Consider the following 11456-nt stretch of genomic DNA (forward strand, 5'->3'; position numbering starts at 1 on the left):
CATCAATTGGAACATTCCTCGTGACCTATCCATTTTGGCTCTTGAAATTGTTGAAGATATTTTGAAAATTAACTTGTCATTTTATAATACTACTGCTAATAAACTCATTTGAAAATGATCTGCAAATGGTGACCTATATTTTAAAGGTGCATATGATTGTATCAATACGGATCACACTGAGCCTTCTTTGACTAAATTCATTTAACATCCCTGCATACCATATACTAAGTCATTATTGACTTGTAAAATAATGCATAATGTTATTGTAACAGAAGGCAACCCGAATGCATATGGTTTCGAGGTGCTCTCTACAATCATTATGTGGAAATTGCATATAACTTATTTCTTAGATGCAATTATACTTTAATTTTCTGGCATTAGATGGAACAATTGTTTGACATGAACATTGATAGAGCTAGTTACGAAAGTTTATTCAAATTTGTTGGTAGAAGTTTGAGCTCTTAAATTCAAAATCTGATCACAACTCTCATCATAATAATTATTTGAAAAATTTGGCATATAAGAAATGATATAAGGTTTCAAAATTGTAAAATTGACTTTGATAAAGACAATTTTCATGTTAAACAGTTGCTCTATATGACATCTACTTCTTTTCAGGAGAATCTTTACTCTTCAATTCATGAATTTACTCTTTAAATTTGGAGAAAATTTTATCTTAAAACTAACTCATTATTGATCCTATGTTCATTTCTTAATGTGAATATTGTTCATTGACATCTTTTAATTAAATAAGAACATCTTATATACGGTACAATTATTTAGATTTAAGATATCGCACGTTTACATAGAGAGAAATATATGTGTACATAGATTAGTCAATGCAATTTTTTTTATTAATCATTACACTTGATAAAATTCACTTCTTATTTGAATTTTTTAAATTTTTTTGAGAGATAAATTGGACATGTCTAAGTACCAATTTTATTAACTATTTGATAGGTTAATATATATATATATATATATATATATATATATATATATATATATATATATATTTCAAGAAAAAAAAGTATTATACGTTTTCCTGTTTTTTACGGATAAAGGGAAAGAAAAAATTGAAGTCCAAAGAATCAAAGCTGTAACAAAGTTTAAGAGTGAGAAATAAGAATTTATAAAAGCAAGGTAAGCATATATAATAGTAACCATACTCTAACCAACATTGAACTCCAAATTTAGGTATAGAATCATCTAGTTAATTTGTCAGAGTCAAGCATCCAACAAAACTTGCTAAGCACTCCATATTTAGAGTAAGAAAAAAAATCATCATATTTAGATTTAAAGAAACAGTTTTGCAGTGATAGATATTTGATTGTAAATACAGGCTGAGTTTGACTAGAATCAAACTTTGACAATTATATGCATTTGTTGGATGCACGTCCAACGGCAAAATAGATGCACCCAAACAGACACTAATTATCTATTTCATATAAATTTAAAATAACAAGTATTTGATGTGTTCACAAAAATAAAATAAAAAAAGTCAAATTAAAAAAAAATTATCTTAAGGAATACTACTATTCTTTATTCTGTCAAAAAACTTTTCTTTAAATAATACTCCATTTATTTTAGAAAGACTCTTTGTTTATTATCATAAAATATTGTACTCTTATTAAATTGACCTTATTAATGTCTTAGAAGCAGTATACAAAATAATTATTAAATGATATAATTAAAAAAAAAAAATTATTGTGAAAATAATATTCATTTTATATAGTAGAATAATATTCATTTTAAAATAAATTTCTCCCCTTAAATCAACATTCATTTTAAAAGTGAGAAACTAGAATATCGGAAGGAGTTGAACCCAATCTCCTCTTCCAATGAAAGAGACTTTTATAATCTCATATAAATATCTTTTTCAATAAAATTATGAATAATCGATATTTAGACCGATAAATATTTTGATGTAAAGGTACATAGGAAGACAACTTGCACGTGAGAATTCAATAGTAATTTTTTTATTAGTGAAACTGAAACTGCTTCAAATAAAATGATCAAACATTAAAAAATATATTTTAACAATCAATATATTTTTCATATGATTTATTTTATGATACTTATTATTTTCTACATTAGAAAATATAGTGAATCTTTTGTAAAAATATTTATGCATAGAATATTGTTATCTCTTGATTCAATAAATATAATTTAAAAAAAATCTATTTTGTCATAAAAAAAATGAAGCGATGCAGTTTGTAGTTCATTTGCCTTTTATTTTTCTTATAAACTTTTTAAATTTATTAGAGATTATCTTTAAAAAAATATAGGGATTAAGTATTATAATTTATAAGTAGTGTCTAATATTGGTTGAACAACTCTTATATATACAAAAAAAAAATAGAAATCGGCTGAACAGTTTTCAAAAAATTAAATATTCGTTGAACAAAATTAAAAGAAGTAAGAAAGAATCTTATCAAATTGAATAATGAATTAATTTATATATCATACAGTGCTTAAAATATATATTATATATAGAGGTGGATCCTAATAGATAGTGCTATAAGTAATGTAGTTAGAGGCAGGATTAGTTACTTGTTATTAGAAGTTAGTACAGAAGTAAGATGTTGTTGCTGATGCATGATTGACAGAGATTAGATAGGGATCGAGGACTAACATAATTTCGATCAATTCAAAATCAACGGCCCTAAACGACTCTGCTTTTATTACTTCATCACCAACCTTTAACACCTCAGCCTAATTACGGTTACGTTCGTTTTTCTTTCTGTTCAAAAGTCTCCTTCTAAACTAAACCCCTCTGTGCTTCATATTTCACACGCAAATTTCACATTTTCCAAATGGAAATTCCAACAACACAATCTCATCTTCATCTTCATCATCATCATCGCATTCTTCTTCATTTTCTTCATCTTCTTCGTATTCGTAACTGTAATTTTTGCAGTTGCAATTGCAAATTCAATCAATAACAATAGTTAATTCATAATAATAATAATACACCAAACGAAACGAAACGCAGTAACTGTAATTACTCTGTAAAATTCATAAACGAAAATGCATATAGCTACATTCAAGAAAAAGAAGAATCACACGTATACGCAAAAGTCCAGAATCATCGGAGTTTTTCTCACCGGCGTCCTTCGCCGTCGGCTCATCCACCGTCTTCTCATTTCGGCTATCTCCGTTTGCGTTCTTTTGTTGTTTTCAATGCTCTCTCTATTCGCTCCTTCTTCTGCTATGGTAAATGCGCTTTATCGTTTAACTTCAATTACGTTCTATGTGTTGTATTGTGCTGTGTGTGACTTCGATTGTGTATCTGTTTTAGGAGAATAACCTGGTTAGCTCTCGTTTGATTTTGAATCATCAATCGGAGTTTTACGTTCCGGTAATCTATTGTTCAATCAAAAGCGATTCTCAGTTTCTTTCTGCTTTTTTTATTTATTTTACTTAATTTTTTCTTTTTGTTCGTTGAATTTTAAAGGCAAGTGGAGATAGTTACCGGCATGATTTATGGAATTCGACGAACTCGCAGCTTTTCGCTGGCTGTAGTAATGCCGGCTTCAACTTCGCAAGTATAGTTCATTCTAGTCCTTTTTAATTCTTTCATGAGTTTAATTTTGGACTTCAAATTGTAAGGTTTTAGAAAACATAAGCAAATGATTTCGGTCGACGATCGTCACGGTGTGAATTAACAACAATTTATTCTTTAACATAAAACTGATAAACAACTGTATCAGTACACGTCCGTTTTCGCGGTCGATGATGGTTTTTTAAAATCTAGATTCCTATATTGAATTGTTTTTGATTGAGGTGCAATTTGATTGAGTATATTAATTTATACTTCTAATTCTTGCAGAAACCAATAGCAAAACTCATCCAGATCGATATGTGTTAATTGTAACCAGTGGAGGCTTAAATCAACAAAGAACAGGGGTAAGCTAAGCTTCTTTCTTAATGAACTGTGTTATTGGTTTGTTTATGCAATTCTTTTGATCAAGTATATAGAAGTTCAGTGAGGTTAACTTATTAATTGAAATAAGAATATATACCTCTTTCTGCATATAATCAGTTTTCTTTTAAGCATGAATAGTTCTTTCAGTTTTTTTCCATTAGTAAACATAATTGCACTTACACTCAAAGTATTATAAACAAGATGTTTTTCCTTTATATACTGCCACCTGAAATATATAATATGCTTTAACTTTATTGTACCATAAACATGCTTCGTGTAATTTGCAAAATAAGGGTTGAAATGTCTCACAAAAACTCAATAATTATGGTTTGGCATGAGAGTTTGTTTAATAGAAAATTTGGTAATTTGATATACAGATTTTGTGTGTGCCGTTCTGCTAAAAAAACTCAATTAGGAGTTTCAGAATCGAATTTGATGAATGATTGATGATACTGATTTGAATGATATATTATGTGGCTGCAGATAATTGATGCTGTTGTGGCTGCCTATATTTTGAATGCTACTCTTGTTGTTCCTGAGTTGGATCATACATCTTTCTGGAAAGACAACAGGTTTGTCTTTACATTTTACTTCTATCATATTCATATCAGGATGTCTCTTAAATCACACATGAATATATGATTGTTTTTTTGCAGCAATTTTTCTTAAATCACACATTTTTCTAAGTAATATATGATTTCTTTGCAGCAATTTTTCTGAACTATTTGATACTGATTGGTTTATAAAATTCCTCCGGAATGATATAAGAGTTATAAAACAACTTCCAATTATGGGAGAGAAATTTGTGGCCCCATATACAGTGCGTGTTCCAAGGAAATGCACCCCCAAATGTTACGGGGACCGTGTTTTACCCGTGCTGGTCAAGAAACGTGTAAGTTTTTAATTAAAAAGTCTTTAATTGGAACCTTTTATGAAAATTATCTTCATGTAAGTTAATAAAATGAGGTTCCAACATTGAAAGTGTGGAATCTGACAAAAACGCCAAGAATAGATTTTTAGGTTCAACCACCTACTATCTTCATTTTTCTCCCATTTTTTGAGCCAAATTGATTTATATAATACCATGTATGTTAAGTATCATTTTAAACTAAGTCCAACATTCTACATATCTTACCAAGTATTCCATGATTGAATGACATTTAAATTGCATTAAGCAGGCTGTTCGGCTCACGAAGTTTGACTACAGACTTTCTAATATGTTGGATGACGATCTGCAAAAGCTGAGATGCAGGGTAAACTACCATGCGCTCAAATTTACGGACTCGATTCAGGGAATGGGAAATTTGTTAGTGGAGCAGATGAGAATGAAAAGCAAGCATTTCATTGCTCTACATTTAAGGTATGATTTAATAAATATAGCTAAATATTTGTCCCTGGTTCCTTTGCTATGCGTATGCCTTTCCTCAATATGTGATTAGCTTATCATTTTTGTAATTAAGACAAATGGTTCTAGGACAATTTGGAATTTAGTTTTCTTTGCGAAGTTCAATGTGATAACTTGTTGATCCAAAGTGGTTGTTCTGTGTCATATGTATAGGTTTGAACCCGATATGCTTGCATTCTCTGGCTGCTATTATGGTGGAGGAGAAAAAGAAAGATCAGAACTTGGTGAAATTAGGAAGCGGTGGAAAAATTTACATGTAAGGTTTATTTGCAATTTGGTAACCAAGATATTTTTATTAACTGAATGAAAATTGGCATTTTCTTACTATTTTCTAATTAATGTGACTGACAGGCAAGTAATCCCGACAAAGAAAGAAGGCATGGAAGGTGCCCACTTACCCCAGAGGAAGTTGGTCTTATGCTTAGAGCACTAGGTTTTGGAATTGACACTCATATGTACGTGGCTTCTGGAGAAATATATGGCGGTGAGGAAACATTAGCACCCCTCAGAGCTCTATTCCCTAACTTCCATTCAAAGGAGACCTTAGCTACCAAGGAAGAGTTGGCACCATTTGTTCCATTCTCTTCTCGCATGGCTGCACTTGATTACATAGTTTGTGACGAGAGCGATGTTTTTGTCACAAACAACAATGGGAACATGGCTAAAATTTTAGCTGGAAGAAGGTAAGCTAGTTTATTAAGGCATGCGATTCTTCTTCTATCTAGTGTCATGTGCTTAATTTATTCTAACTAGTTGGTTTCTATTTGGACAATACATTTCCAAGGCATATTGATATTCATACTTTTTCTGTTGCAGGAGGTACTTTGGTCATAAACCTACCATCCGCCCAAATGGAAAAAAGTTGAACCCCTTATTCATGAACAAACATAACATGACATGGGAAGAATTTGCACCTCGAGTTCGAAAATTCCAGGTAGGGTTCATGGGAGAGCCTAATGAGTTGAGGCCAGGCAGTGGTGAGTTTCACGAGAATCCAACATCTTGCATATGTCAAAAATCAGGGTCGCCGGTAAAAACTGAGGGATTCGGACCGATTAAGGTAGAAAACATAACAGAAAAGCAGCCCGCGGAGGAAGATCGGGAGTGGTCTGAATTAGATTATGATTTGGACAATTATAAAAAACAGGTTCAGCTGAAAGGAACTAAAATTGATTCAATCCCTCTTCAAACGGGAACCGAACAAGTTGAAGTGCAAGAATTCTTTTCAGATTAAATGTTTCAATTCTTGCACTGATGAGAATAAGATCTTCAAACTTCATTTTTTAGACTGTACTGAAAATTAAGCCTTAGTACATAGTTTAGTAGATTTTGATGGGGAGCTGCTTCAAAATGTATATTGTAACTTTGTAGCAAGTGTAAGTAATATGTTGAAAGTTCTGAAACTGAAATTTGTGGGAAGGTTTGATAAGGCACTCTTTTTATTCATATTGTATAGTATAGGACAGGATAGCCATAGGGGCAACAGAAGCGGCTATTCCAAACATCGTGGTTCCATCTCAATGTGATTTTTTTAGTGTATTTAGATGTACATGTATAAAAAGTGATTACAATTCAAGAACCATTATCCATAATTTTTTAGGTTTTTTTTTCTCTTTGCTTTGATCTCCATAAGGGAACTTCAAGGTTTGTTCTTCAAGTAGAGTGTTTTGCAGTATGTAAAGATACTTTATATATTTGACATATTATTGGAACACACAATACATAATCAAACTTAAGAGTCAATAATTCGCCTTATTGTCCCCATTGATGGACTTCCATTTTGTTGGATAAATGGTAAGAATGTGATAGGAACTGATATTGTGATTGTTTATTTAGAGCAATATATTAGAGAACTAGTACTGCACCAGTCATAGATGTTGGGGATATGATCATATGACCAACGTGTGAATGAAGGATAAGAATAGAAACTATAGAACAGGGGAACAAAACTTGCTGATGTAACTTCCAGCAAGACAGTTATTAAATTGGCAAATAATACAATCTGTATACTTATTCTGCTTTATGGTCTATGCTTTGTAGTAGAGTCTAGAGGATATAAACCCATAAATAACATAAAATTTATATACAAAAGAACTTGAAATTCTACCCCCAATCAATCCATTGCCAAATAAAAAGAGAAATGGTTCAACATTAAGTTGAATGGTTACTACAATTCAGAATATATGATTTATGGTATTTGTTTATGGGTCGAAGTTAATAACCACTTTGGAATACTTTTGAATACTTTTAAGAAATTTTTTATCTCGAAAAGAATTTTATGAAATTTTAAAAATGTTTTCAGGTTTGAGAAATATATTTTCGAACGCACTTCTATATAGATACAATTCATTAGTTTTTGAGCTATAATGCAGTTTTATGATTAAATTTATTTCAAAAATATATTTTTGAAATAAATTTAATCGTAGTGTCTCAAAAACGAATAAATAATGTGTGTTTAAGATGCGTCTTAAGATGAATCTTCGTAATTTAAGTTAGGCTTAATTTTTTTTTGTCCTTTAAGTTAATTTATTATTTTGTTTTGGTCCCTTAGTTAAAAAACGTTATATTATAGTCCCTTAAAACGATTTTGTTAGTTAAATTGATTCATTCCGTTAAATTTTAAGAAAACACGTTAAACTATATCATATGTGACCGTCTACTTGACCGTATTTTATCTTACCTGAGTTTTTTGATTTGTTTATTTTTAATTTTTTTTTAAACATGTAAAACACTATAGTAATCCTAATTTTATTTTATTGGATCTTCTTTTTTGTATCCTCTCTTTCCAAAATCCACCTTCTTCTCCTTAGATTTTTTTTTATTATTCTTTTTCTGTTTCTCACAAAACTCTCCGATTTTTGTACTATTTGGTTGCAGGCTACTCTTGGTAATACTTTTCAACCCATCGAACTAAAGTTTCCGATTTCTTATTTCTGATTGTCATTATTCACAATTTTATTCATAATTTTAAGAAAAATTTAAAATATATGGTTGAATGGTTAATACAATTCAAAATATATGGCTTATTCTTTTTGTTTTGGGGTCGAGGTTGATAACCGCTTTGGAATACTTCTGAATACTTTTAGAAAATTTTCATCTCATTGAGATGGAAAATAACCCTATAGAATTTCAAAAATATTGTGAGTTTTAGGAAATGTATCTCCGAATACATCTCATATACATACAATTCATTTGTTTTTGAGCTACGTCCCCAATTGTATTATTAGATTTATTTCATATATATTTTAGAAATAAATTCAACCATAGTGTCTCAAAAACGAATAAATTATATGTTTAAAATAGGTCTCGTAATATGAGATATTATTATATTTTCACGAACATATTTTATGGACCCAAATCATGAAGCCCATCAAATGCTGTTATGAGACCTCAATCATAAAGCCCATCAAATGCTGTTATGAGACCCCAATTATAAAGCCCATCAAAGTACAATCCTATGAAAGGTCGACCACTACTTTTGAGTTGGGACAATTCATTTTCTGGGCCCCACCCTAAACTCAAACAATCAAAGTACAATCCTTAGTAAACATAACATTCCTCCAAACAAGCCCCATATATCATGTGTAAATGTTTCATTTAGTAAACACACACTCTCTAATATATTCATATTCATCCGCTCTATTTTTGTTAGAGGTTTTTGTCCACGCAAATATTAACAATTTCATTGACCAGCTAAAAAAGATGAAAGAGAGAAGTAGGTATAACTATGAAAAACTTACATATACCAACAAACTCTTAGAATGGAATCCAATATAAGGTGTTGAGTCTTACAATATCAGTATTTGTTGATGGGTCTAAATTTTATGTAGAATCAATATTAGTATATTTTAATTTCAGTGCTGACTGAATGAGTTGACAGTACATTTCATATTGTTAATTCACAGTGACATTGCATGCATGGTGGTGTGGACTGTAGAGTAAGGAGATAATAATTTTAAGTGCTGAAAATGAACAATCACATTCACATGTGCTCTGCATGTGATTCCTCAAAAGTGCTTATACCTTTTTTTTATCTTCCCTTGTGTATTTGTCCCTTGTTTGCTTTCATCAGTATTGGCTCCTCACTACTACACCCTTCCAAAAGTTACAACAATCACTAACTTTATTCATTTTGATGCTTTCTATTTATTTGTCTTCTTCCAATAAAGATCTCATACAGATTAAATACTTTCATCACAGTCACTACTTTTTCCATTGTCTGTGCACCATTTTTATACCTTTCGCCATTCGATTCTGTGTTTCACAAATTCACTCTTCTCTTCCATTTTTCTTTCTTCTATCTCTTCCTTTTCTTTGTTACTATTTGTTGAAAATATTGTTAAAAAATGTATTTTCTTAGCCTTTTTTTTAAATGGTAGAAAAAAGTTGTGTATTTTCTTAGCCTATTTTTTTTTTTTACAATGTTAAAAAATTTTAGAATTATTTTTCTAACAAAGATAATAAAAATAAAAGTACATTGAGAGGAAGAAAAATATCTATCTAATTTTCTCATTTTTTATTAGATTTATTTTTCTCATAATTTAAATTATATATCAAAATTATTTTTACTAAAATCATATGAATTCAAATTATAATAAAAATAATTTCATAGACAAAACTTTGCTATCTACCTAACTCTAAGTTATCAACTTTCATTTTGTTTTGGGGGCAGAATTACATAGTTAAGACAAAAGAGAATCTATTTTATTATATTACAAATTTAATATAGTTACATTTATATATTTATTTAAATAAATAGAATCAATTTTTTAGAGATAAATTAGTAATTTTATATGAATTTAATTGATATACACTGTCAGTATAAAAAATTTTTACACTATCAATTAATCACCACCATTGATTTATTTAAAATATTTAACTTTTATTTTAACCACTTAAAAAGTAATACAAACGGATGATTGTGATGTATTGATATGTAAAAAAAATTTACATCGACATCGACTGAGGATAACAATTAATCTCATTTTATATTATACCTTTTCATTTTTTATTTTTTCCTATTTTTCTTTTCACTTCTCTTCTTTCTCTAGTTTCTTTTCTTCTTTATTTATCTCTTTCTTTTCAAATTTGTATATCACTTTCTTTTTATTTTCAACTTTTGTTCTTTATCCTCTTTCAATTTCACATGGATCTAATCTAAACTTATACTTTCCATTCTTCTCTTCAATTACTAATTTTTCCATCTATTTGTTTACTATCTAATTTATATAAAAAAAAATTATACTTTCACTCTCTTCAAAAAATGTCCAACATTTTATTAAGGTTAACTGTAATAGCATATAGTGTTGTTTAAAATCAGTGTAGGTTCAAAAAACATCATACAATTAATAGCAACTAAATAACATCATACCAATTATAACAAGTGTAAAAAGTAAATATGAGAGTGAATTTTCTTTAAAATTTAATGCTCTGAAACACATGAAAACGACGTTACATAACAACATTGCATTCGTGCATCTGTCTATCTAATGAACCAAAAAGGAAAAGGAAAAGAAAAAATAACTCAATAATTTGAAGATATTTTCAATGAGAAACTCTCTTTTTTTTTGGACCATTCTAACATATTCACTCCAATTCTCTTTTTATCATTCATTTTAGTATTTTATTAAATGGAATTCATGTTATTCTACTCTTCTAAAAACTAGTATATATATTTTATCACACCGAATTACAAGTATATTTATTTATCACACTGAATTATAACTATATTAAAATAATATTTTGTAAAATATAGTATTCAATAATCAAAAGTAAAATTTTTGTTATCGTATTCGGAGAGACGGGTGCAATATTATTGTCGTTCAACATTTAATACATTTTTAAATAGATAGTCACAAAGTGTTTTAGAGATATAGTTTTAGAGATATAACAGTTTGTTGGGATTGAGTTTCATCCACCGATTGCGTATGTGTTGGTGCACAAGGTTAAAGATGAAGATGACGAAGAGAGAGAGAGAGAGAGAGAGAGAGAGAGAGAGAGAGAGAGAGAGAGAGAGAGAGAGAGAGAGAGAGAGAGAGAGAGAGAGAGAGAGAGAGAGAGAGAGAGAGAGAGAGAGAGAGAGAGAGAGAGAGAGAGAGAGAGAGAGAGAGAGAGAGAGAGAGT

At 29.7% G+C, this 11456-nt stretch overlaps 1 protein-coding gene across 1 annotated transcript; it reads left to right on the plus strand.

Annotated features, from left to right (window-relative positions):
• The first annotated feature begins 2538 nt into the window (after positions 1-2538).
• On the plus strand, positions 2539-6912 carry LOC127117455 (protein ROOT HAIR SPECIFIC 17). The gene is made up of 10 exons (XM_051047474.1): positions 2539-3216; positions 3302-3361; positions 3458-3548; positions 3833-3909; positions 4412-4500; positions 4637-4820; positions 5107-5288; positions 5487-5589; positions 5685-6016; positions 6150-6912. The coding sequence occupies exons 1-10, from the start codon at positions 3031-3033 to the stop codon at positions 6565-6567; spliced, it is 1722 nt and encodes a 573-aa protein (XP_050903431.1). The 5' UTR covers positions 2539-3030; the 3' UTR covers positions 6568-6912.
• The last annotated feature ends 4544 nt before the right edge of the window (positions 6913-11456 follow it).

This window comes from Lathyrus oleraceus, chromosome 2, assembly GCF_024323335.1.
Source record: "Lathyrus oleraceus cultivar Zhongwan6 chromosome 2, CAAS_Psat_ZW6_1.0, whole genome shotgun sequence".
Taxonomy (NCBI): Eukaryota; Viridiplantae; Streptophyta; class Magnoliopsida; order Fabales; family Fabaceae; genus Lathyrus; species Lathyrus oleraceus.